This window comes from Podarcis bocagei (genome assembly GCF_964188305.1).
Source record: "Podarcis bocagei genome assembly, chromosome: 7".
In the NCBI taxonomy this organism is placed as follows: domain Eukaryota; kingdom Metazoa; phylum Chordata; class Lepidosauria; order Squamata; family Lacertidae; genus Podarcis; species Podarcis bocagei.
In genome coordinates this window covers 60,391,356-60,419,280 of record NC_138132.1, presented here as the reverse complement: position 1 = coordinate 60,419,280, position 27,925 = coordinate 60,391,356, and the positions used below count along the sequence as shown (strand labels likewise).

The 27,925-nt window shown below is 43.4% G+C and overlaps 1 protein-coding gene across 1 annotated transcript; it reads right to left on the bottom strand.

The window, feature by feature from the left end:
- Positions 1-323: 323 nt before the first annotated feature.
- N4BP1 (NEDD4 binding protein 1) lies at positions 324-27,368 on the bottom strand. The gene is made up of 7 exons (XM_081201147.1): positions 26,904-27,368; positions 13,948-15,629; positions 6,035-6,165; positions 4,987-5,083; positions 3,851-3,958; positions 2,498-2,605; positions 324-1,421 (listed from the first exon to the last, which is right to left on the bottom strand). The coding sequence occupies exons 1-7, from the start codon at positions 27,201-27,203 to the stop codon at positions 1,088-1,090; spliced, it is 2,760 nt and encodes a 919-aa protein (XP_081057273.1). The 5' UTR covers positions 27,204-27,368; the 3' UTR covers positions 324-1,087.
- Between the last annotated feature and the right edge of the window lie 557 nt (positions 27,369-27,925).

The following is a 27,925-nucleotide window of genomic DNA, read 5'->3' as shown; positions in this document are numbered from 1 at the left end:
AGGTTCTCCAACCCTGCTGTAGATGCCCTGGTTTTTCAGTGAGGGCCCATTCTAAGGTGGTTGTACATGTGACTTTCTTTCCCCGCTTTTCCACCCATGAGGTCACGGATATATTCTCTCAGGTCAAGCCAAAGATGTGGTTGCATATTGTACCCCAAACACACTAAATCAGTGTTCAAATGGTACTATGTGAACCCAAGCGTTGAAGCACCTTGTAGCTTCTCACAAAGGAAGGAGGAGCACTCGGCTTGAGCAGAGCCACCTTCAAAAGCTTCCTACCAGTACAAATGCTCTACAACATCTTCATTGATATCAAGTGGTAATGCCATAAAACAATTTGTTTTTATTGCCCACTATAAGAAGTTGGGAAGAAATGTTTCCTTCCAATGTTTTTTTTCCCAAACTGAGAAACAACACATATTGTAATAAAAGCCAGCAAACTAAATTGGACTACAATGGTTTTCAGGAAGTGACAAAATTCTAACATGTTCTTCCTGAGCATTCTCCAGAAGCTTCATTGGCACAGCTATCCCCATTAGCCTGTATTTGGACTGTGTGATATTGTAAAAATTCAGCCAATAGCAAGCCAAGGGCTTGCATGCAGTAGTCAGGAAAGTATTTTGCCTTAAGATGGAGACCTCCAGCACTTGCATGACCAGGATATATGAAATGGCCATAATTTGCTCACTGAAAATTCACCTCTGTCTATTAAATCAGGCAATGAGAGAAGAAATAATGCCCATTAAGAAACCTGCAAATATGAATTCCATTTTAAGCAGAACTTAGATCTGCTGTCAGATCTACTTATTTCCCAAATAACTTGAAGTTTTGTAAACAATTTTCAAGCCAGTCAGAAATAAAGACTTGTTTTCTTTTTTTTTAAAAAAAATGCATCAATACAATTTTGTAAAAGCAACATAACTTAGATGAATAAAAAAGGGGGATCAGTGAATCATCCAAATATTAACAATTTTTTTATACAAAAGGATTAAGTTTTGACTATTCACAGATGGCCTAACACCAGCTCGTATGCATCTTTACATTAACAATCCAAACTGCAGAATCCAAAGCTTTGGGGTTGTGTGCATCAGCCCAAATCAAGCACCATCGCAGACAGGGCATTCATGTCCCTCATGTGGGGATGCTGGGCAAGTATCTCTTCTATCTTCTCCCTCTGCTCGGACGTAGGGAAGATTTTTCTCAAGGCTTCTCTTAAGTGGATTGTTTCTGCAGTAGATCTTGGATGCGGGGGGAGGGCTGGGTTAGCATGAGGTGCTGGTGGAAACATAGTCAAGGCAGGTACGGCACCAGGTAACGGGCTCTTTGGCAACTGTCCACTACCATCAGTTGGCATCAGGAAATGCGATGTCCCAAAAGGAGGTGGGCCGCCACTTCCATGGCCATGTTGGGGTGGAACACCTCTGGAGAACAAAAACAACATTTCAAACTAGGAAGGCAAGAGAACAACCATCTCCCATGTTTCCATGGGGTCTAAAAAGAAAGATGCTCTAAAACAGGCATAGGCAAACTCGGCCCTCCAGATGTTTTGGGACTACAACTCCCATCATCCCTAGCTAACAGGACCACTGGTCAGGGATGATGAGAATTGTAGTCTCAAAACATCTGGAGGGCTGAGGTTGAGGAAGCCTGATTTAAGGTTTAAATTTGTTAAAGAACTCTGGATGACACAGTAATTTATTTTGCTTTCAGTAGAAAGTAACACTGATTTGACATTTCAAGTTGTCTCTTTCCACATTTGTCATTTAAAATAAAATAATCATCATCATCATCATCATCATCATCATCATCATCATCATCTTGATACGGCTGGTGATAAGGGAGATTGCACACATTTAATCATAATAAAATATTCCTCTGCATTTGATGGACTTTTACAAGTCACCAATACAATTACAGAACTTTCTAACCTTGAAGTGCCATAGCATAGAAACAGGAGTTCAGATTAGACCTTGCTTTGCTTATGTATTCAACATTTTATGCAAGTCATTTTTACCTTACCTTTAAACACAATAAAGCACAATAAAGCTTTACATGATAAAGGACAAAGAACTGAGCCCCTCCCAGATGCAGACTGGACACAGGTAACAAAGCATGTGTCCACTGCAACCAAGCAGCAGATCTTCTAACAGCTGATGCAGCAAACCAGCTATTCATGAAAGTGCATCACAGCTCCAACTGCAGTGTGTCCAATGTCGTCATGTGACCCACCACAATCTAACATCAAAGGATGTTACCAGAACACTTGCCTTCCTTTTCTCGGTGTTACAATCCAATGTTATACAAACGTATTTGGCATCACCACACAGAGATAGCTGTGGTAACTGACGACAAGCAATTCCTCCTGCAAAACCACTGCTTCTTCCTATTTAAGGTCTTATGTGGTGTGATTTACATCTCATGACCTTCTCAGTCACACGAAGGGCTTTGATTCAGTGGTGGCATCTGTTTCCCCCTTAAGCCCCACAGGGTACTCTACCTGAAACGGGTTTCCTCCTGAAGGAAACGTTCTATTCCTGGTCCATTTCGTCCCAGAGGATCATCGGGAACCATGAAGAAGTCTCCAACGAAAGTGTACGGCAGCAGCCTGCAACGCCAAAACAGGCAGTGAGGAAAAGTAGTAGGAAGGAAAGCAACATTCAGATTTATAGACAGAAGTAATCTCAACATTCACACACTATACAAACATACAGCTGGTGTTCTTTGCGGGGAGGGCTCTCTGGCAGGACACTATCAAATCATGAAACAGTCCTAAACCTGATGAGACCATAGGTTTAACTAGTCCTCCATTCTTTACCCTTCCCTAATCTGATGCTCTCCAGACAACCGGAATCCAAGCACATAAGCCCTAGCCACTATGGCTAATAAGGATGATGGGAGTTGTAGCCTAACAACATCTGGAGGGCACCAAGTTGGGGAAGGCTGCTATACTCTAACTGGCAGCAATTCTCCAGGATCCTGAGCAGAGGTCTTCCCCAGCTATAGTATCAAAGATCCTTTTAACTATAGAGACACACAGGGGTTTGAGCCTGGGACGTTCTTCATACAACATGTGCACTTTACTACTGAACTTCTATGCTTGTGGGCAGCACAAATTCAGCGGGCGGAATCCAGCCTCACAGAAATCTACTGCAGTTCTAATCCTAGGAGAGCTTTAGTTCAAACACTGCTTTGTTGAATTGGGTCTTTTCCCAATCACCTGTTCCAGATTGTATTGCAAAGATATATGCCATTCACAGTCTCAGAATCTAAAAATCCACAAGAAGTCTCAACAGAGTGATTTCAGGAGTTTGCCTGTGAGACGCTGGGGACACACGATGGCCAAGCTTCCCTCTGCTCTATCCGGAAGTGGCTCACTAAGTATGAGCTCTCTCAGGTTATAAAGCTGGTGAATGTGTGCTGATGGGGTTTTGCCACCAGGGAATTCATGTTCCAGCCATGGAGGAGTGGATTGGAAATTCAATTGCCCTGTGCCCCAAACCCAAAAACAAACCTGAGAAATAAAGACGCAGAATTGGATAGGGAACACCAACCACCTCAAAATAAAACAGGAGCAGGGAACCTGTAGTTCGCAGGGTGTGGCCACACTACAACTCCCATCACCCCTGACCACTGACGGTGCTTGCTGTGGATAATGTGTGTTGGAAGTCTGGAGCCCAAGAACTATAGGGTTACAAGGTTCCCCATCTCTGGCAAAATCAATAAGACTATCCAAATTAAGTGATTAAGCCAAAGCAACCTTTATCAGTCCCCGCCCCCCAAATATTGTAACCGATCACTTGTCCACCTGCCCACTGCACATTTTTGTAACTGAACAAAACTAACACATTACCTCTTTTGAATAATCTCCCTCCAGGATGTGGACTCATCCACAAATTCTCTGAGATTATCATTGGTGACAATAACTCCTCCAGTCTTTTCAGCGAGATGTAGCAAAAACCTACAACAACATTTGTTGGAAGAATCAGCATCCTTGCACTGAATAAATTTCTGGGCAACAAAGCAGCCATGTGCTACTGTGGATCGAGTAATCCTGGTTTTGTGACCCGCAGGAAGTCACACAGGAAAGCAGCTGCTGTGCTTCCTAGGTGGCTGATGATTTGGCCACCTTACTAAAGCTAAACAGGTCTGGGTATGGTCAGGGCCTGGATGGGAAATGAGGATGATATTATTACTACTATTATTATTACAGTGCTGCAGACCATATATTGTTTTGGGGATGCCTAAATCTAAGCTGGCCAGCATACAAAAGAACCAAGCCTCTGTTGTTTCACAGAAGGCTTGGGACTAAACGATATGCAAAGTAAATCTTTGGATCCTGTTCCAGGCATTATATCCATTAGGAAACTTGGGCTATAGGTTTATAATTAAATTCATTATTAATTCTTAAATTAAGGCAAGATAACAATGAATGTGTTCCAGAAAAGGTTTCTAAATAATGCAAATGCATCATGTATGAAATAACTCAAACATTAAAAAAATAAAATAAAGAGGGTGATCAGCAACATTTTGTACCAACTTAGAACTGGACACACACAGGGACAGTGCTCAGTCTGCAGAACAACAGGGCAAGTCTACACTACACAGTTTTCCTTGAGGGTGAGCTGAATCAGATGTGCATGAATGACGTGTGGCTGTTCAACACTTCAGCATATGCAGGAAAAAGAGGTAACAAAACTGTGAGATGGTCAAGTGGATTGAAGAAGGGAGCACAGCTCAGTGGCAGAGCCCACTCTTAGTATGAAGAAGTCCCTAGAATAGCTTCTTCATACATTCACATTCAGAACCTGGAGACTTATATTAAGTGGAACACATCTCACAAAGGTATGCTATCTTAAAAGCAACACAGAATAATATGTTAACAGGACAAAACAGATGTGTATCCCATTTCCCAACTCAATAAATGGCTCCTCTTGAGAAGAACTAGGAGTCGCATAACTGTCCATCAGGTACACAAACTCTTTTTACCTGTCATCATGAGATGCAATCCTGGCTCCAAATACAACCCTTGCAGGGGTGAGTGCCAAAATACCAACATCCTGGAGCTGGGTTAAGAAATGCTGTTCTATTAAAACGAAAACAAAAAAGAACACATTGAAAAGAACTGAGTTTAGAAAGAACAGATGTTTTGTGCAGGATTTTATTTTGGCAGAAAAGTAACTATTGCAATGTACTATTATATCAAGTGAATCAGAGCATTCAAAGAGTGCCCATTATACTAACTTTTACAAAGGTCTGTTTTGTTATCCCTGAGTTGGGGATGGGGGGGAGGGGAGGGGAGGGGAGGGGAGAGAGAAAGGAAGGAAAGACGGAAGGAAGGAAGGAAGGTAGGAAGGAAAAGAGGCTGAAAGAACAGCAAGCCGTTGGAGCTCCTCACTAAAATGGTACAGCCCCATTCATTCATTCATTCATTCATTCATTCATTCATTTGTACAACCTCCCCAGAATCCAGTTTTTTGGTCATGCTCATATAGGACAGAATGTTAGGAAGATGTGCCATTTTATATATAAAAGGTAAAGGGACCCCTGACCATTAGGTCCAGTCGTGACCGACTCTGGGGTTGCGCACTCATCTCGCTCTATAGGCTGAGGGAGCCGGCTTTTGTCCGCAGACAGCTTCGGGGTCATGTGGCCAGCATGACTAAGCCACTTTTGGCGAACCAGAGCAGCACATGGAAACGCCGTTTACCTTCCCGCCGGAGCAGTACATATTTATCTACTTGCACTGTGCTTTCAAACTGCTAGGTTGGCAGCAGCAGGGACCGAACAATGGGAGCTCACCCCGCCGCGGGGATTCGAACCGCCGACCTTCTGATCGGCAAGCCCTGGGGCTCTGTGGTTTAACCCACAGCGCCACCTGTGTCCCTTTTTATTTTATATATAAAATTAAACAAATCCAAATTGTTTACTAGGTACCAGCTTACTTCCAGTAGTGTCATTTTGTAAATAAAAATTGAACACAGGAGATGGGAATTGTGAAACTCCAAAGCAAGCACAACCCCATTAGATCTTTTACCTGTAATGTTAGAATCTCTCCTTGTTCGCCACTGTGGGACAAACACAGTGATCTTTCTGTGGCCACGTTTCCAAAAGTGATCAACAGCAATTGCAATTCCCCGACATGAGAAGATCTTCTGTAGACCATGGCTGCAGAAAGGAAAGAAAGGAGCAGAGTAATGTTTGCTAATCATCAGAGTCTGCTTTACAAAAAATCAACTGCTAAACATACAAGATGAAAAAGCATGTAAAGGTAAGAAGTGAACTGTTTGTACAAATGAAATGATGCAGTCCACCAATGGTACTCCTCGCTGATTTATTGGTGGGGGGGGGGGGGTAGCCAATCTAAAGGTCTATGGAATTTGGATGCTGGAAGGACATTATATCAAAGTCATTTATATCAAAGTCAGTTGGGAAACATAAGTAGAAAAATTCTGTAGGACCGCGCCTCCCTCGGGCACCACGTCTTGCTTCTCCATGTTCAGTCATGAAGGCTTCCCATGCAATTAAGGACAACCATCTTCCAAGGTCCTTGATCACGCAAGAAACCCCCATGAGTAGAAAAGGCTCCCTGCTGCAGCAGCTACATGGGAAAGCTCAAAAGAGCCATGGAAAACTGCCCTCTTTTCTACTTGTCTTGCCCCTTAATAATTTTTCTCCTCCCCTTGTTTGTCCTGCTGCCGCTAACCTGTGACAGAGAAACATTTAGGCTTATGTAACCAGTCATGTTTGTGCAGGAACTCCCTTGGCAAAGCTAATACTATGTTATGCCGCTCAGTGCTACATAAAAACAGAGTTGTTTTCTCTTGTATTGTCTTACTTCAAGGTTTTTAAAGCAGGGTTCCCACAGGCCCATTGGTGTCTCATTCCCACCATCTTATTTACTTTCCTTGTGGCACACCAAAACTGAACAACTTACTTGCAACAGCAACCCCTTCTGACCCCATAGAGAAAACATTCTCCCTCCCATGGGGCCAAACAGCAGTCAGAGAAGTTGCTCTGGAGGTGGAAAACTGTCCAAAACCACCCCCTACACACACCAACCTTGCATTAGAGATTGCAGCCTGACCAGCAGTTGTTTTTTTTTAAGGGAGTTTTACAAGGAAAAAGAACCCCACGTGACTATTATCTTGTAGTTTTAGCCTTATAGTCAACCACAACATTTCAAGATCTCTAAGAGGGTTGTAATAACTCTTCGTTAAAATGTTTATTGCACACTCATGTCCTTGCAACAGAAGAGGGACTGCAAGCTTAGTAACTGGGAGGAACAAAATAAACCAGCTGTACGTGCTTCACTCTTGGTAGTTTTGTTTATTTAGACTTCCTTCCTGGTATGCTTCAAAGCTAGTTACAATCAGCAAGCAACAAGGGGCAGATTAGGTGAGAGAAGGAGAAGCTTGCCCAAGGCCAGGTCAAGATATAGAGAAAGAAACAGCAAAACAGGCCCCATGTTGTACTAAATGTGGGCTTTGTCCAGTGTGGATGCAGTCTAAGAAAACAGGGCACTGAAGCTTCAGAGTTGCTGTCATGTACTTTGCAGCAATTTATGAACTGTCTTGCTAGACAATCCAAAGAAGAACACCTGCCACCACCTATTTCTTTTATTTCCTCTTTCCTCCTTGGGAAAAAACCCTGGAATATTCGCTCAGGTATAATTTCCAAACCCTGCACCAGGACACACTTGTGCAATGGGAGAAATTATGTGAGCCCAAATGATCAATCCACAGAGGAGGCTGCCTTCAGAAACTCTGGAAGAGACAGTACTTCAGGCCTGACCCCTTACAAATCAACATTCCACTGCAAAGGTGCATTTAACCACATCTCTGTCCTGGATGTAGCAAAATGAGCCAATCAATGCAGCGTTGCAATAGAAATATCTGTCCTCAGACGAGGCTGCCTGTTGCTTCTCAGCAGGAGTTGCAACTCATGCTAGGTGGGTTGGAGGATTGGCAAAGTATGATGGGCAAGGAGGACTGGATGAAGCGTCATGACTGACATACCAACACACAATATTTTAATCATGACTTTTTGGAACAGAATTTTCTACACTTTACCAGCCTGGAGCCTATCCCTCTACATTCAAAGACCATAAGGGCAAGCAATGCTTGAGCAGGTCAAGTCCAATCTAGTTCAGCTTTCCGGGACCTGCAGTGGCCAATCAGATGCCCCATGAAGTCCACAGGAGAATGAGGCAATGTTGCTCCCCAGCAAGTGATAATCAGTGGCCCTTTTAACCTGGAAATAACTTCTAGGTATAATTATCTCAAGGAGTAATACCAAGTTCATTCAACAAGTGTGGGCCCATATATAGCCAAAATAGCATGACTCCCTGCAAAGAGATTCAGCAGACTTGGAGGGCCACCAAGGTCTGCGGAAGTACACCCAAATAAAATTTTTATTATTATATTTCTAAAGCAGGAATCTGAAGAACAGTCCACCAAGAACCAAGCATGATCGGGGACATGGAATGTGAACTCTGTGTTGAGAGGTGAAAAGGAGAAAATAAGGGAGATGGCATGGCATCCTGACACTACACTGCAACGTTTTGTCGCAGATCCTATTTGTTTGGCTACCAGCCACTGACTTCTCTATACAATATCCTGAGTTACAGGAGGGGGTCTATCAGATGGGTGTTTATTCTATTTATGTGCATATGGGAGAAGGATAAATAAACAGAAATTGAGGGTGCAAATAATCACCTCACTATATACAGAAATAGTTACAGGTAGGTGGCCGTGTTGGTCTGCCGTAGTCGAAACAAAACAAAACAAAATAAATAAATAAATAAATAATTCCTTCCAGTAGCACCTTAGAAAAGCTCATACCAATATACCAATAACAAACTTAGTTGGTCTCTAAGGTGCTACTGGAAGGATTTTATTATTACTACTATTATTATTATTTTATATATAGATTTAGAATTTTGGAAAAAATAAATCATGAGCTAATGGCAGAGGCAAAACCACACCATAACTTTGCTTGGTTTACACATTGCATGATATCCACCCTTCAGTGATCATTGCAAAAGTCTCAAATTACCCAATGAAGGCCACACACTTCCTTTAATAAGTTCACAGTTAAAACATGATGCATAGAATTATTACACAGTGTCAACTATTTGCATACCCTTCCCCATTAGTCCCAGTCTGGGCAAAAACTGGAATTTAAGATGAATCATAGTTGTGACTTTCATTTTACATCACTATTTTCTGAGCTTTTTGAAGAACTAAGAAATTGTTCACATCAGCGGATTTTTAATGCACCCCCTCCCCCTTTGTAATAGCAGTTTATTCTGGAGTCCAGTGATTTCACAATGGTGCATTTTCCACACCCCCATATTACAGACTGCCCCCTCCCTGCAGTATCACAACTGAAAATTGCTCCCCCTGTTCAGCTTAAAAAGCAGTATGGTGAGGCACTACAGCCTTGGCAACATGTGCTGACAACACACAGGCTACCTTATTTAGTCCAAGAGTGGCCAGCAGACTAACTCCCATCAGCCCCAGCCAGCATGGCCAAGGATTGTGGGAGCTGGAATCCAACAACATTGGAAGAGCCTCATATTTACTACCCTAACTTGGCCCTTTAGCTTTTTGGATAGTGAACTTGGTGGTGTTAATATCCTATCAACTATTCCACACCACACTGACAAATTTACACTTGCACAGTTCAGGGAGATTGCCTTGATCTTTGTAGGGAATGAAGAAGAGCACCATGGATGTAACCCCTGAGAAACCTGGCCCTTCAGGGATAACCCAGGCCCTGGTTGAATTCTCGTCTTTCAACTATGGGTATACTCTGTCCATTGATCTCAATGAATCTACTCAATCATGATGAACTTAAGTCAACTAATTTCAGCGAGTCTCGTCCCTGCAATACAAACCATGGCCACTACCCAGCAGAGTTTTGTGGAGGGGCAGGGCCATGGCCCCATTTGCAGCCCTGCACAGCAGCAAGCCGGGGGGAGGAGACGTAGAGGGGGAGAAGAAAAGGATGATGGCTGCTACAATCAGGAGCTGGCATAGCAATCAGGCCTGATGCCACCATGGGCTGGCAGTGTGACTGGCATCAGATTCAACAGACCCTGGGCCAGACCAGCCTTTCCTTCATCTAAACACTTCCACTGGCTGCCACCGGCACTTTTGCCTGCCTCTTTGGTGGGCTGAAAGGGAAGCTCCACATCATTGGCAGTGGACAGTTTGACTGGCTGGGCAGAAGGACATGTCCACCCAAGCCACTGGCCCTGCCCTCAGATACAGCCCTATGGCTCCAAACCTCTTTTCTGGTCCTGAAAACATGGAGGCAAAAGTCTACCCAATTACACGCTAACAAGTAAATTTGTTCTAGTCGATTACTACAGGGGCTTGGAATAACAGACAAGTATTGATTCTTTCCTTTTCTTTTCCTTTTACAAACTCTAGTCTATATTGATATTTAATACAGATTTAAACATATTGGGCTACCTGTATTTAGGTTTCATCAGTTCTACAATACCTCCCCTATCCGGCTTCCTCAGCACATTTCTAACTACAGACCTGAGGAATACTATGGGCATCTTCCTAATGTGGAGATCATCCAGAGAGGCCTTGATCCAAAGGCCTAACAACAGATACGTGTAACAAAACCCCAACTACTGCTTCCCCTACAGTAGGATAAAGCCACAGCATCATCTTCATCACAAAAGCACAGCAGCAGAGACAAGTGTGCTAGCTTTGCTCACCCCATTGCTGTTCCAGGTGCATTCCATGAGGTGGAGGGTGATCTTCTGAAATGCAAAGCCTACTCTTCTCAATGAGAGGCCACAGAAATCCCCACTTCAGAACTTCATCCTCCACCTTGTGAAAGGCAATCACACTAGCTGTGGGGGAGAGGGATTTGCAAAAGAAAAACAAAACTAGGGAATAGGGTACTTAATTTCTCCTCTCTCTCGTGTTCCAAGCATTTGCTTGGTTCTCTCCAAATGAATCCCTGGAATGAAGAAACAAGCCTCTGGAAGTTCTCTGGAATGAGGAAAGGCAGCTTGCGTTGGGAAAACAATTTGGTGTTGAAGGTATAGACAGGATTCAGGATGTACACCCAAAATTTCTCTACTCAAAATTTCCCTTCCCTAGGAAATTCAGCAATCAGGGTGGGTTTTTTTGTTACACATATATTCATGCAATGGGTAGTTCCACCCTGAAGGCCACTGCCTTCAGGGGTGAGGTTGACATCTAGTGAGGTCACAGTGAACTCATGTAACACCTTCCTTCTGAAATTACCTGCCTGTTAGTCTGGATGTAAAAGGTCTGTTGTGGTTTTCTGGTGTAGTCAATACCTCTCTCTTTCTCTCAGGAAGCTTTTGGGCTGCAAGTTAGCGGCTAGATATCTCTGCTAAGATGCTCATAGATTCTTAATTTTGGAATTACTGCATGGCTTAGTTTTAATTTTAACTCTGTAATTTCACTGAAAGATGATGCAGGGATCCTACAGTTAAAAAGGAGCTCCTTGGGGAGGAAGGGCGGAATATAAATATAATAAAGGATAATAATTCTGCTGCATCATTTCCTTGTGCCAACACAATCAAAAGAAATAGGTTTGCCCAACAGTAAGTGTGGTGTTGTGTAACATCTATTTGTTTCAATAGCCAATGGCTTGGGTCAAAATTTGGAGCAACTGTTATAGTGAACCTAAAAGAGGCTCTCCAGTGTTAACCAAAGATTATTTACATTCTGTGTTTTGGTAGGTAAGCAAATCCCCACTGCTATGATTTACGAACAAAACAAAACTGTCCTGCAATAACCTGTTCTAAAGTCAGTGGCATACAGTAGAAGAGAAAATTAGGTCTTACAAGTGCTGCAATATTCTGATTAAATTAGACCAGGAATGTGTAATTAGTTAAGTAGCAGCTTCTGCATGTATTCATATAACTAGGATAATATGGAAGCTTATACCATCATCAATTTGCTAGTCTTTAGGGCGCTACAAGACTCTTTAAAAACAACAACGTATATTATTGAACACAAGTACTGTACTTATAAAAAACTACTAACCATAAACAAAAGAAGTAGTCCCACATTTCCATTGAACAAAATGGAATGGCTCTAAGGTGGCGTCCATGACACATGCTTGCATCATCTATACATGCACTGTGTTTTAGAATTATTATTTTTTTACTAGCTGAACAGAAATTGAATCCACCAATCAACTAAAACCCATCTAATTAATATGTCTTTAACTGGATAACAACCCTAGTTTTAAGAGGGAGGGGCAAGTGTGTACATGATCTTGATTTATTATTATAGACTATTGTTGGCATTGCTTGGTGGAGTGCTTAGTTTTACTTCATGCCTTTAGTTCAATACTACAGGTAAGAGGAAAGAAGGCTCCACACTACAAAAGAAGCTGCTACAGGATGGCATGTGTTGAGGTGGAGACAGTATTTTCTTTCTCTCCTGTAAAACTAGAACTCAAGGTCATGAAATGCAAGCAAATGACAGTAGACTCAGCAATTCAAGGTCAAAGAGCCCTAAGAGCAGCAGAGGATATCTGCCAAGCCCCAAGACCAATAGTGCCCACTCTTTCATTCACACAGCAATCCTCACTTTGTACAGGACAGCTAGAAAGGTGGGAACACTGAGGGGGAATTTTCTGCCTCGTCTTGTTTAACAGTTGGCAATTGAAGGTGTCTTGCTCAAAGTCCCCCCAAAATCTTGAAGCCGGGATGCGGAGAAGGGCTCTCAATTGTAAGACAGCCCTTATCATATGGGGCCTTAAATAAATGTAACATGTAAAAAAACCAAAAGAAATCCAGCTCCAAAATGCTGGCCACAAACATTTCAGGTTTTCCCAGCCATGTCTAAAATGCCTCCGATAACCCTTCCTCTTCACACTTATCACAAAAGACAAATAGTCTGACAATTTATATTTACCCTGCTACTGGATTCCACCCTTCCTACAAGGAACTCTTCATGCAGGTAAGGCTGAGAGATGGTGACTTTTCAGAGGTTAATCAGAAAGCTTCAGAAATATGAACACGTATCACAAATATGACAGAGCCCATGAAGCATAGCAACAATGAATGTAAGCTGTTTGCTTGGAAGTCCCCAGCGCAAATCTTGTTTCAAAGGTGAACTTACTGGGTGGCCTCAGCAATCTACTCACACCCTCACCTGAGCTGTGACGAATAAAATTATGACCTTCCTTATAGTGCTGTTGTAAGGATGATTAAGCTAACATATATGAAGCACAAGGAACAATCTCAATCGTTATGTAGCTTTCATTCACACAAGTGGGATGATTTGAACCTGCAGTATATTCCTCAGTGAAGCTTAAGCACGCATGATGGTTGTGAAAAGAGGCAAGTCCAAAACAGGGCAAAGAACTGGCTGAGGACACATAACTCAAGCACCATAAAGAAAGCACGAGTGACAACCGAAGTGCATGTCTTAAGAGTGTGCTACAGCTGGCTTGCTCAGAAATCAAACAGGATATTCCAGACTGGCACATGCTGAGGGAACTGTTGGTTACATTGCCAATGCTTTTCTGGTTAAGAAATTCATGTCTGGCCATCACATTGGCCAATCTTCATTTAACTATTGGAGTACAAAACAAGAGGTTTTCTTTACTTTAGATATCTGGATATTATTCATTGCTACAGAACATTTAAATGGTCCAACATGTCAAAAGGAGAGAGAATAGAGTCTGATCTAAATTTCCCACACCTCTCACCAGGAAAAGCTATGCGTTCATATTTTGCACAATTTGTATACGGTGTCTGTTTGAGAATGTGTGGTTTGCTATGCCTAATAAAGGATCTTGATAAAATCCTGGTAAAATCTGCTTCCCCACCCCACCCCGGCTCTAAATACATGCACTTTTTTGTAATTCGGCCCCCCTCCCACACCTGGTTTCACTCTGAAATGCTACTGAAACCCAACAGTCATCAATACTCACGCAATTGCAACATTGCTGCCATCTATTACTATGTACTTTAAGTGGTCTCTCCCTGGCTCATTTTTCAATTCCAACTTGTATGGTGTTTTCAAAGATTCTTTAAACCTCTGAATCCCAGTGACTGAAGGGTCAGCATGATGACTGTATGACCCTCCTTTTCTCCTTTCTGAGGAAGGGGCAGTCATTTGCAGATGCTCTAGGAGATGATTTGTTTTTGGGGGTGGGAACTGCCTGGCTCCAAGCTGCAAAGGATTACATCGTCCATGCTGATCATGCTTCGCAGATGAGGGGTCTGGACATGCCTGAAGAACCATAGTTTCTTTCTCAACTGGTGGGTGTGGAGTCTCCGAGCCACCCCTTGCTACCAAGCCGGGCTCTTTCGGTTTCCTGCCTTTCACTACCCTTTGCATACTATCACAAGCATTCACATGACCGTCACTTTCTATATCATTTGTTTGGGAAATACGAGACTGTTCATAATAATAGTTTGAGACTGCTTTACTGCAGCCTTTGTATTGTGGATTTTGGCTTCCAGAAAGAGGAGTCTGGTTTTCACTGTTTGATATATGCGGTTTGCCTTCAACTTTGCACTGTGCTCGTGGAGCAGGGGTCATGTTTTGTTCTGCATTCTTTGGCTGCTTTAATTTCAGACCTCGGTCCTGCTGGCCTTTGATGCTGGAGCTACCTTTATCTTTCTCTGCCCAAGTCCCAGCAGTCCAATGTGGGTCATCAACCTGGTCTTTCTCTTCTGGGACCTTTTTGCTCTCTCTTTCAATTTCTTCCAAAAGCAGTAGAGGCTCAGCCAACTGTCCGAGGTCTCCAATCACCTTCTCCACAATCTGTTGTGAGTAGCCCATGCTTTTGAAGAAGTTCACCAAAATGTTGTATTCCATTTCCTCACTTATCTCATCGCCTTCTTTAGCGTTCAAACCCGGACCATCCATCTCGCTGCTTTCATCAGTGACCAGATCAACCACTACTACATTGTTTTCTAAAGAAAACTGTTTCTTTGGTAGCCTTTCCTCAGCATCTGATGACCTCCTTTTACATGACTGTCTCTCTTTGCACGCAGACGTCTCTAAGGAATTCAGTCCATTTATAGGTAAGAAATGTCTTTCTGGAGCATCAGGGAAAAGAGTGTCCATTTGCTTTGCTAACTCAGTGACTGGGGTACCTGCATTGTTTCTTGCTTCCTCGTGACCTGTTCTGCAGTCATTGTTCATTGCAGACCGTTTCTGTATTTCATTGGGAAGAAGTTCTGGAGTCCCATCAGGGTCTACATTTTTACCTTCTGCTTTCTGGCTTTCGCTCTGTGCAAGGCTAAGTAGTTCTCTCTTCAGTGAGCTTGGTAAGATCAACAAGTCCATCGTATATTTATCCGCATGGGCTTCAACAAGTTGTTTGAACTGTTTTTTCACTTCTGACTCTCTGCTGTTCAGCAGACTTGTGTTGTTTCTGAAGAGACTCACAAACTGTTGAACGTGGCTTCTGGCCATGACAACAGGTTCAGCACCACCCTTAATGTTCAGGGTCCCTATTTCCACAACAGTAATATCAGCACAGGTCCCCTGAATAAGGCAGTTCAAGAAGAGGCTCTGGGCTCCTACAAAAATACAGTGCATGTCTTTGGGATAATGCTCCCTCTCTTCTAATTCAGGTTCACAAATTCCTTTAATATATTCCTACAACAAAAAGGAAAGAAAAATTAGAGAAACTGGCATCTTTTAATTCAGATATCTACTTGCAACACAATTCACTTCCCTCACTCCTTGAAATGAACATCACTCAAAGCAAATCTGTCAATCAAGGATCTGAAGGGTCACCTAATATACTAGAATCACTGGCAGTCACCTCCTGGTTATATACACATATGCACCATCACCATTTTATTTTATTTGTTATTTAAAGATAAGAAAGGGAGAAAAATGAAGTAGGCAAGCAGAAATTCAGAAACTGGAAGTGTGTCCTGGATCTAAAAGGTTGACAGCTCCTGTTCTAAGGTTAACTTCACCACATTGGTTAGAACAAGCCTGTCAGAGATGAGGATTGAACTCAAAGGATGCACTTCCTCCAAATCTAATTATAATCACCCACCAACAAGTGAATTTCAGGGTCCCAATGAGTACACATGTAATTCCTGACTGTGACATGCAACGGCAGCCTTGCAAGGGCCTTCCCTCTTGCTTATTATTATGCACCAGCTTCCTGGCCCTGAAGATGGATGAGTTTACACATTTTTACAAAATGATGCAGGGGTGCATTAGGCCACACTGGAACCCTTAAAGGGCCCTTTATGTTGGGTCAACCCTGATTCACCACCAGCAAATAGAAAAGGGCCAGAAAAGCAGAAACTGCTCAACAGCAGCAATGACGCTGCCACGTTCTGCCACCAATTTAAGAACAGCAACATTACACAATGAGCCAGCTGGGGTCTTGTGAATAAGAATTTGTTACTGGCACAATGTTCAGTTATTTCCCCATCTTTTTGCTCTGCACAGGAGCTACTGCTGGGCCTGAGGAACATGAACTATTTTCCAAGACACTCTGAAACCTGTGCTCCAGCTCCCTGGAGGGTACAGTGAACTAAAGCACCACAGCAACTTGGTGCCTTCTCACACTAAAGCACCTGCAGAGACACCAAAACACACTGCAGAGGAATCTGGGTGACACTGTTCACATTGGGAACTTGTGAGGCCTTGAACACTCTGGGAACTGTACAAGGCTGCACACTGCATGGAAAGACTGATAATGCGAGACAAGTTCTATTTACGGAAGCTTGTACTGTATATCATTACAGATCTCTGTTAGTAACATTTTCTCATGGTCCACTCCTACACTTTGTTCTAACCCCCAGCCCCCCAAAAACACACGACAAAGGGTAAGCTGAGAGAAAAAGTGACTAACCAATGAGCTTCCTGGGTGAGCAGAGATTTGAAACCATGTCCCCCCTTAGCATTGGCTAAGAATGTATTTATCATCTGAATAAACGATACTTATGTTAACAAACAAGTTAATTTTATGGCAAACCAAGTTATGCATTTTAAGTTCTGAAAGTAACAAAGTGACTTTCCATTTGTAAAGTGTGATGAAAAGGAAAAGTTTTGCATATTTTCCCATTCCCCCAAAAGCTTCATGCCCCCGAAAAAAAAAGCCAATTCCCATCATGTCTTCAAAATTCTTGGAAATTTTACATTGCTACTGATAGCCTTATCCTTCAAGAATATATCTCATCCCCCCAATTTAGAGCTGTTCAGCTCTGAAATCACTTAGAACATTACACAACCTGCAAGATATGAACTACTCATTGAGAAATCCCCATGACCTTTTTGGTCTTCCTGAAACAGGTGGAAAACAGGTATTCCATGGAAGATCTCAGTATATGTCCACTTTTTAAGAGAGCTTTTCCTCTTTCTTAAAAAAGCAGCCCTGTCGTGACCACTTTATTGAGGAAGGTGCAAGAGACTTATTAAAACAAACAAACCAAAAAACCCAAGGGCATTTCCATTCAGGAACCGAACTTTCTTTGCACATGCAATCTCCAAGAGCACATACCCTACCAACAGAAGCATAGGAAGCTACCTTATATCAAGTCAAACCATAGGCCTGTCTGTTAGTACTTAAAACTCACTAGTACTCCATAGTTTCCAATAGGAGTCTTTTCCAGTCCTACCAGAAGATGCCAGGGACTGAACCTGGCAAAACATGTGCTCTGCCACTGAGCTAAGGCCCTCAGCCTCTACAGAATTCCTAACTCTAACATATGAACATGTTTAGAAGAACATATGTAAGACTCATTCTCCCTCCCTCTCCCAAAGAAGTCTAATGACACGTTACCAAATATGCCATTTTCTCCTTGTCACACCTATCCCTAGTTTGCAACTATGGGTCCTAGGAGAGAGAGAGAGAGAGAGAGAGAGAGAAGAAGAAGAAGAAGAAGAAGAAGAAGAAGAAGAAGAAGAAGAAGAGGAGGAGGAGGAGGAGCATGCCCTAATACCATTTCAACATAAGTGTATTTCAGATTATGAGAACAAAAAGTTTAATATAAACTTCAGAAATAAAGTCCAGCAGCATATATTCAAATCATGAGCATATATTACTGCATTGCATTGCATTCAGACAGAGTTGTACGGCGTGAGTCTTTTAAAAAAGGCTTCATGGAACATGTGTACAGTCATACCTCGGGTTACAGACGCTTCAGGTTGTGTTTTTTTGGGTTACAGACTGCCGAAACCCGGAAGTATTGGAACTTGTTACTTCCGGGTTTTGGCGGTCGCGCACGCTGCGGGTTGCAAACATGCACCCCACATAGATCACATTCGCAACCTGAGTGTCCACTGTACTTTGTATCCACGGGGCATCTTTTAAAGGACTCATCCTGTACTTCTCGTACTAATATCCCCAACACAAATTTTCACAGCTTTGAAGAGGCTACTTATAAACAACGGAAACAATTGCAACATTCTGGCTTTAAAAAAATAGCATGGTATATTTCTTAGTAATAAACCCACAATTGGGCAACTGCTTGAGGCAAAAAGAAAAGATCCCGTGCTCTTTTGCATTGCTGTTCTTGTGCCTACATCCAAGAGAGTACTGAGAAGGGAAACCAGAAATGTGTGTTTTACTGTAAGGTAACTTGCACACAGAAATGTGAGTGTTACTGCAATGCATCATACAAACAACTGTATTTGATGACTGTCTATTCAGAAACTTTGTTTGGTTCAGAATGCTGTGGTGAGGTCATAAATGAGGTCTTGCCAGATGATCATGATATGCTGGCATTTCAGGATCTTTCACAAGCCCCCAGTTCATTTCTGGATGCAATTCAGAAAGCTGCTTTTTAAACATACAGTTGTACCTTGGAAGTCGAAAAGCCTAGTTCTTGAACGTTCTGGCTCCTGAACGATCAAAACCCGGAAGTGACTGTTCTGGTTTTCAAATGTTCTTTTGGAAGCAGAACGTCTGACTGGGCTTCTGCAACTGCGCTTTTTTTTTATATATATATAATTTTTTATTGGTTTTACAACATTTTTTTAGACAATACAAACAAATAAAAAGACATACAAACATGTATAATTTCATAACCTTTTTTCATATCCCTTACTTCTTGGACTCCCCCATACCTCCCCTTTCTGCATCCCAATTTCCAAAATTATTTCAGCAGCTTCTAAATAATTTTACCAAATATATGTCCTCATAATCTTTTCTTCAACTTAATTTTATATTTTATATTTAACATTAAAACTGCAACTGCGCTTTGGTTTTCAAACATTTTGGAAATTGAACGGACTTCTGGAACGGCTTCCGTTCGACTTCCAAGGTACGGCTGTATAAAGTTTTAAGCGGCTGAGGCATCTGAAGGACAGTATCCTTGCATAAATCTGTTAGAGCTTAAAACTTAATTCGTCTGAGTACTCTAATGCTTCTGCCTTTGGGTACTAGATTGGTGCATATTGATAGAAAGAGGACCCTTTTTTTTTTTTTTTGCAACAATACCTCATTTTCAGAATACCCTGTAAATAACCTCCCTAACTATATTCAACTGTGCCAACTGAACCTAATCACCCTGTCAGCAAAATATGTCAGGGAGACTGTCATGGCCATCTTCACAGCTGCTGCTCCACCATCTCCCTTCTGTCACAGACACCATTACAACCATAAGGAGGAGCCACCAGCAAGGCAACTGTCAGCACCTCCACCTCTTCAGATGGGCTATTTAAATACCACACACAAGCTTTACTGCTCTTAAATGACCTTAGGTTGGGATTGCCAAATGGTGCCTGCGGGCACCATGCATCCTCGAGTACTTTCCTGGTGCCCACAAAACCTCAGTGCCTCCTGCATTCACCAGCCTCTTTATGATGAGGTGGCAAGGAACCTTTCCTTCAAAGCACAAAAAGGTGCCAGAGGAAGTAGGGTAAGCAATACTATTTGCCACTTCCTCTTTTAGCTCTGTGTGCTTCTCAAGGCTCAGATAGGCACCTGAGAAACTGAGCAGAAAGGGGAGTGGCTGAAAGGATAAGAGGGAAATAGGAGCTGAAGGAAAAAGGGAATAATCAGGGAGGAGTGGAATGCTTGCTGGATTCAAAAGGGAGAGTGCAAGAATAATAATGTAGTGCCGGAGAGAAAGAAATGTGACTCTGAGAGAAAGGAGGGGGGTGAATCCAGATCTAGTAAAACAGATTATATTGAAATTACATCGTTTTTTCACAGTCCCCTCACTCCACTCCAAATCACAGATCTCATTAACTGAACCATAAAAGTCACAGATCCAGTTCTTTTCAGTTCTGTCATGGTGCTTCCTTATAATTTTACAAGGAATTCTCTCAAACCACAGGTCACCTTTGTGTTTATATATGCATTTTTTAGTTTGCCATTGGTTTGTTGTCATCTTCTCTAAAAACCACGACGATCCATGTTGTAGTGGTGCTAGCGAGCAGTGAATCTGTGGGTTGTTTTTTTACAGTGTAGTCTACTAATGTGAGCTTTAATTTGATGGTGGTGAGGGCCCTGTGTAAAATCATGCATATTCAAGTGAAAATGTTTTAATTCTACTGGATGAAGAAGAGTTTGGATTTGATATCCCGCCTTTCACTCCCTTTAAGGAGTCTCAAAGCGGCTAACATTCTCCTTTCCCTTCCTCCCCCACAACACACACTCTGTGAGGTGAGTGGGGCTGAGAGACTTCAGAGAAGTGTGACTGGCCCAAGGTCACCCAGCAGCTGCATGTGGAGGAGCGGAGACGTGAACCCGGTTACCCAGATTACGAGACTACCGCTCTTAACCACTACACCACACTTTTACCCAACCTCCATGGAAACACAAATAATGTATATATTCATTCGAGCGGGGCTGGGAGAAGCTATCACAGCAGTCGCTCAAAATGCCAAATGTACCCATGGGTCTCAAAAGGTTAGTGATCCAAAACATTATGTATGCTGTTCTGCGTGCCTTATTAGCTTGAGTGTGGGGTTAACATAATTAAAACCAACTTATTTTCCATTGCATTTGATTTTATTGTTACCTCTTCTAATGGTGCTATTTAGTTATCAGTTTTATGTTTTAATATTGCTAATGAGGATTTTATTGTCTAAGTGTTTTGTCTTGTAAGCTACCTTGGGGGCTGAAATCAGAAAGGCAGGGTAGAGATATTTCGAAACAAACCATCCAATAACCTAACTCTTTAGAATTTTTCATATTACCACAGAACAACCTACACGTGAGCAAAAATTCCTTTGAACATGCAGTGAATCTCTCCCCAATCCAGTCTTAAGGCCATTTCCTGTAACACATTTATGTTGATTTACAAACTAACCGTGTAAAGTGTAAGCATGAAAAACTGCTTGTAAATTTGTACTACACAGCTATGCTTACCAACACATTAAGGTATATTTCTGTGGCATTCCTGTGTTTGCCTCTCCTTAATGTGTGAAACGGCCTCTTCCTGAAGATCTGAGCAGCTCTTCTGCTGATCTAGAATGAGTCTGGGTTTGAACTCAAACTTGCATACAGTTGTACCTTGGTTTTTGAACAGCTTAGTTCTTGAATGTTTTGGCTCCCGGACCCTGCAAACCCGGAAGTAACTGTTCTGGTTTGCAAACTATTTTTGGAAGCCAAATGTTTGATGGGGCTTCCATGGCTTCCGATTGGCTGCAGGAGCTTCCTGCAGCCAATCAGAAGCCACACTTTGGTTTTCAAACGTTTTGGAAGTTGAACGGACTTCCAGAACGGATTCCGTTCGACTTCCAAGGTACAGCTGTAACTGGCAAAAACAGCACAAGCCTCAGACACATTGAATATTTTTAAGGAGTAAAGCAAGTTATCATTCTGTGGGTTTTGAAAGAAGTTGCATGTGACTATAAATATATCCTGTGTAAAACTTATTTGTGGTTTAGCCATGTCATTACTTTGTGGGCTGATCACCTTTCCTATTTCCCACAATGTCTCTAGACATTACAATAGCTCACACTGAAAGACAATTGCTTAACTCTGTGGTAGCAAAGCAATTCTCATACTTTGGTCCAGGGCTGGAAAAGTATTTCCAAACTAAGAATGGACAGTTATGTAGCCAGGCCTGAGGATTATAAATTCAAACTTATGGAGTCTACCTGCCTCCCCGTCCCTCCATCTGAACAATAAAACACATGTCAAAAAGTATTTTTTAATCCTCCCTTGACACAAGGAAGGGGAGAAATATTCATGTCACCTTATTTTTGGTAGGTAGAAGGATTGTAGTTCAGTGATTTTGCATGCAGAAAGCCCAGGTTCAATCACCTGCCTGAAACCCCAGGAAGCCACTGGAGTCAGTGCAGAACAACCTTCAGCAACCTAGAGCCCCCCAGATGACTTAGACACCTGCTGTTCTTGACTACTGACTATGCTTGTCTATGCTTTGTGCCTATGCTAAGTGGTAGAGGGTGTGTGTGTGTGTGTGTGTGTGTGTGTGTGTGTGTGTGTGTAGAAAACTGCTGTTTAGGGAAACAGATTCCCATTTCAGGGTACATGCAACTATTTTTATAATGCTTTGTATGCCAAATGCTTAGGCTCTTAGGCAAACCAGGGGTCTAACAATTGTCAAAACCTGATCACAAAGGCAAACACGAATGGGTTTTTTTGGCGGGGCGGAGAGGAAGGAGTGGAAGGTATACTTCCTACCCAGAAAATGTACACTTCCCCCACTGCTAAAAGTCCTAAGGCAACTCCCCCATTATGTTAGTTCCAAACACTTAAATAAGTTGTATGAAGGGAAAGGAATTTACCGTATTTTTCGCCCTATAGGATGCACCATCCCATAAGGCGCACCTAGTTTTTTGGGGGGGAAATAAAGGGAAAAGAATTTATTTCCCCCCCAGGCGCGGGGCTGGGGCTGGGGCTGGGGCTGGGGAAGCCCGAGCTTCCCCCGACCCCAGCCGCCAGAACAGGCAACTCTCCGCAAGCCGTGGGAGCCCAGTGCCGGGCTCCCGCGCCTTGCGGAGAGCTGCGCGAAGTCTGGGCGCACTGAGCTCAGCGCGCCCAGGCTTCAGCATGCAGGCAACTCTCCGCAAGCCGCGGGAGCCCGGCGCCGGGCTCCCGCGCTTTGCGGAGAGCTGTGTGAAGTCTCCGGAAGCCCAGCGCGGGCTCCCATGGCTTGTGGAGAGCTGCGCGAAGCCTGGAAAGCAAGAGGGGTCGGTGCGCACCGACCCCTCTCGCTCTCCAGGCTTCAGCGAAAGCCTGCATTCACCCCATAGGACGCACACACATTTCCCCTTCATTTTTGGAGGGGAAAAAGTGCATCCTATAGGGCGAAAAATACGGTACTTGCCTGATAGGAAAGCAAGACACACTCATAAGGATGTATGGCCAAGTATGTCCCCTATATAAAGCACTAAGCGGCTTCTCTATAATTCTTTTATTTTTTAAAGGGATATATAAGCATATCTCTTTCCATACATTCAAGAACAGTACCATTTAAGGAAAATCTTTTATTTGGCTGAAGCAAAAAAAAAAAAAAAAAAAAAAATCTTATTCCATGCATAAAAACATATAAATAACAATTTTGCAAACCGATGGGTGGCCCAAATTTCAAGCCCCTCCAACCTAACAACTGGCAATCACTCCAAAGCTTTTCCTGTCTCCCTCGCCTCCTTCATTTTGGGCACTGTGTGTTGGCAGTTCTCTCTTTTCTTATTGGGCTGGCACCATTTCCACAACCCACAAATTGCTCCTAACAAGGTTCTACAACTAATTGGCAAGTGCTGGCCCCATATCTTTGGAAATTCATAATGGGCCAGGATTTGCCAGTTAATTGTGGAACTAGAAATGACTATACAATACTGCTGAAGGGCAGCACCATCAAGGCCACATGTTTCTCTCCTTCCATCTGTCACCCACATGCTTATTTTTTGTGATAGTGGCACCCTAAGTACTTGCTGGCCAGCCACCAGCTCAGGCTCCTGTTCCACTGCATTTTTTATTTTATTTTTAGAAATCTCTTCCTCCTCCCTCTACACAGTATACTCAAATATTTGTGTAACTGAGAACTACAAACAGGTATCAAGAAACGTACACTGAGTCCCCAGATTGATGGTCAGCGTCTTGCTAGTATCAGCACATCATATGCCCAGAGGGAAACAGTCCTGGTTGAGGGCAACCTTATAAATCTCAAAAAATCTAGCAGAAGAAAACAGTATTTTGCTGATTTTGAAGATTACAATAGAGAAGGATTGGCAGTTCCCCTGAAAGCAACTCCCATTACAGCAAGCTTTAGTTCAGGTGGCAGCAGCACCTGAATTTGTAGATCATGCTGTTGAGGACCCCAGAAAAGGAGATAAGTTAACATGGTGCCAACTGTATTAACATTTAAAAATTGTTAAAATTGATGGGATGCTGCCAAGGCAGATTCATGACCTTTGTTCATTACAAAATTTTACATAGCAACAGCTCATCCTGAAACAGCAGGCTTCTCACACTTGTTGAGTGGCTCTAACTCACCCTGAGAATAAGGCATGCTATAAAGCAAATATATCCCTCTTGTGCTTATTTTCTACACACCCAAATACATATAGTTCACCTTAACTAAAGAGCCACGTTTTGCGTGGGGATCATGCTCCTGACCACCTTGCATGTCAGCAGAGCATGCATCAGTCCATCCCGTCACCACGCATATTGGATAAACATAAAACAGTAGTTGCCTGTATTTTTAGATACACACATTAAGATGCATGTGCATTTTGTTGACACACATTGTACACAAGAGAAATACTCTATCTCAAGGCCTTAAGGCCACTGAGTTGTAATCATGTTCTATTGTACCTGAAGCTATTAACCTTCTTGAGCCCTTATGGTAAGGGTGGGCAAAAACCATTCTCTTGTCAGGTGTAAAATATATACACCTCACCCGGGTACTTAAGATGGGGTGTTCTATAAATCCCTTTTCCGCATGTCTATATGTGCAAGCACGTATGCACAAACATACTTGAATGAGGAAGAAGGAAACTCATTTACACCCCACCCTATCTCATGGACTCAAAATGAGTAATATATACATACACACTAAATTCTATTATTTGTGTGTGCACAGACAGACAGATCTGGATGTGTATGCTATATGAATGGAAATGAATGACCCAATGAAGATTGGCTTGTTAAACCTTACTTTCATATATTGTAAACCACTGTAAGATAGTATCCCCCTAGGACAGGCATAGGCAAACTTGGTCCTCCAGATGTTTTGGGACTACAACTCCCATCATCCCTAGCTAACAGGACCAGTGGTCAGGGATGATAGGAGCTGTAGTCCCAAAACATCTGAAGGGCTGAGTTTGCCTATGCCAGCACTGGGATCATAATCTACTTGTTAGCAGAGCTGTTTGGTTGCTTTAATGCTATGATATAATAACAGGTGTTACATCACACACACACAGTAAGGCTATCAACAACTACTAGTCAAAATGGCTATGTGTAGCCTCCAGGTTCAGATATCATAATGTCTCTTTTTTTCCAGGAAACTTTTGGATCATCCCCCTATACTATACCTTAATGTAACTAAGCCAAAGCACATGCTGTTGAAATATCACAATCTTCCCCGGCCTTCATTCCTCCCTATCCTCCATTCCCTGTGTATAGTTTAGATTTTAAGCCCCCAGGAGAGGAAGCTGTCATATCCGTTTTTTATAAAGAGAACCATTTACACACATGGTGCCATAACAATATCAATTGCTGGGAAGCAACACCAGGAAAGGGTTCCTGCCTTCATCTAAAAGGAGAAGGGATGTAGCTCAGTGGTACACCATCTGCTTTGCACGCAGAAGGTCCTAAGTCCTCCTTGTAGGCTTCTCAGAGACAAGGCGGGGAATACTGGACTACAGAGACATTTGGTCTTACCCAGCATGGCTTGCGCTTTCTCTCTCTCATATTTCACACACAATATACCAAGGACGGGGGAGCCTGTGACTGTCCATAGGTTGTTGGACTCCAACTCCCATCAGCCTAGTCAACAAGGACAACAGCCAGGGATTGTGGGAGCTGTAGTGCAACAAGGCTACAGCCTCTCTACCTCAGCTATATACAAATACACAAATACAGGAAGCTGCCTTATACTGAGTCAGATCATTCATCCATCTGGTTCTGTATTGTCAACACTGACTGTTAGTACCATGGTTTCAGTTGGAGGTCTTTCCCACCCCTGCTTTGTGATGAAAGGGTTTGAAGATGGGCGCTTTTACATGAAGGCAAATGTTCTGCCACTGAATCAAAATAATTTCCCTATATACACAAATATATCACAGCCTTATTAAAACAGAAGCCGTCCAGAGTTGTTGTGGTGCAGTGCTGGACTAAGAGCTGGGAGGCCAATTTTCCCACTCAGTTATGAAGCTCTCACTAAGTGACCTCCCGCGAGTCACTCACTCTCAGCCCAACCTAACTCACAGGATTATTGGGGAGGAAGTAAAGTGTATTTGCCACCTTTAGCTCCTTGGAGGAAAGGTGGGATATTCATGTAAAATTTAAATACACATACACCCTCCCTTGCCTGCTTACTACTATGCGCTGCGTGAAGAAGCCCTTTATTTCATCTGCCCTGAACCCTCGACATTCCTCTGCACTGGATGTCCTCTGCTTCTACAACCTCACAGGGTTGTGGTGAGGACAAAGAGCAGGAGGTGCAGTGGTGTGTCAGGCAGAAGCCTGGAAGAGACCAGGATTCAAACCCCCCGACTGGGCCATGAAGCTCACTGGGTGACTTGGGGACACGGTCACTTCCTCTCAGCCTAACCTACCTCCCGGGGTTGTTGCTATGGGGATTAGAGGGGGGGGGAGAAGAACAACTGAGCTCCTTGGGAGTAGAAAAAGGTGGTCTGTAAAGGAAATAAACAAACTAACGAACAATGGATAAGCTATCTTGAACTGCTTTGGAGAGATGATAAGGTATGAATGCATTAAAACAAATAAGATATTAACATCCCCCCTCCCCAACATACCTTGGCGGCCCGAACGTCCTCCCGCTGGCCTCGGAGGCTCAGCCAGATCCTGCGCCCGGCGGCGGCGCTTTGCTGCTGCCCGAGATCTAGAGCGGCCCAACCGCCGCTGCTAAGCGACCCCAGGATGGCCAGGCGGACCCGGAACAGGCGCTCGATGCTGGCGCGGCTCCGCTCCAGGGAGCCGCTCTTCTCCGCCGGGGCCGTGAACTCGTCCAGCACCGGCTCGGCTCCGAGACCTTCTGGCGGCAGCGCGCCTGCGGCAGCAGCGGCTTCGTTGCTGGTCGTAGTGAAGGCCGCCATTACAGCGGCGAGGAGCGGTCGGAGGAGCGGAGGCGGCGGCGTGAGCGTTGCTGGCGGCGGCCGCCCCTGCCGCTTCCCATCGCTTCGGGCCTTGCGAGGGAGTCAGGACAACAACCCCATCGGGGAAACTCCCCCCGCCGCCCTGCCCCACACCCCGGAAGCGCTAATGCCTCATCGCTATGCAACGGCGACGTCACCATGAGGCGCCGGCGCGACACACAGAGCTGTGGCGCGCGGGGGGGGAGGGGGGAAGGAGGCGGCGGTGCGTGTTTCTCAGTTACTCCTCTGTGATGGCTAAGGGCTGGCTGGGTGCAGCGGGGCTCCGTCGCTCTGCCCATACGCGATGCCTCCGGCCGCCATTTTGGGTGTGGGCGAAGTGACTCTTGGGAGAGCCGCAATCTGGCGCCCTGTTTGAAGTAATAATAATAATAATAATTTATTATTTATACCCCGCCCATCTGGCTGGGCCTCCCCAGCCACTCTGGGCGGCTTCCATAAAAACCAAAAATACAGTAAAAACCAAAAATACAGTAAGTAGGCGGTATTATTTGGGTGGATGAGAATGGTGGCGGTGATTAAGTTTAAAGTAATCTAATATGCTACAGCTATTTCTTCCCCAGCCCTGTTCACCATTTTCCATATATTTACTTTGTTATTTTTATCTATCTATCTATCTATTTCTATCCCTACTTTGTTGTTTCGTGGTGTCCGACTCTTCGTGA

What these genes read in the sequence shown, in the direction of transcription:
- N4BP1 (XM_081201147.1), bottom strand. Translation starts at nt 27,203, where the DNA reads ATGGCGGCCTTCACTACGACCAGCAACGAAGCCGCTGCTGCCGCAGGC. An exon ending in AGGACGTTCGGGCCGCCAAG is followed by an intron (nt 15,630 to 26,903) that starts GTATGTTGGGGA and finishes TTTTTGTTGTAG; the next exon opens with GAATATATTAAAGGAATTTG. An exon ending in ATTGCATCTCATGATGACAG is followed by an intron (nt 3,959 to 4,986) that starts GTAAAAAGAGTT and finishes ATGTTGTTGTAG; the next exon opens with GTTTTTGCTACATCTCGCTG.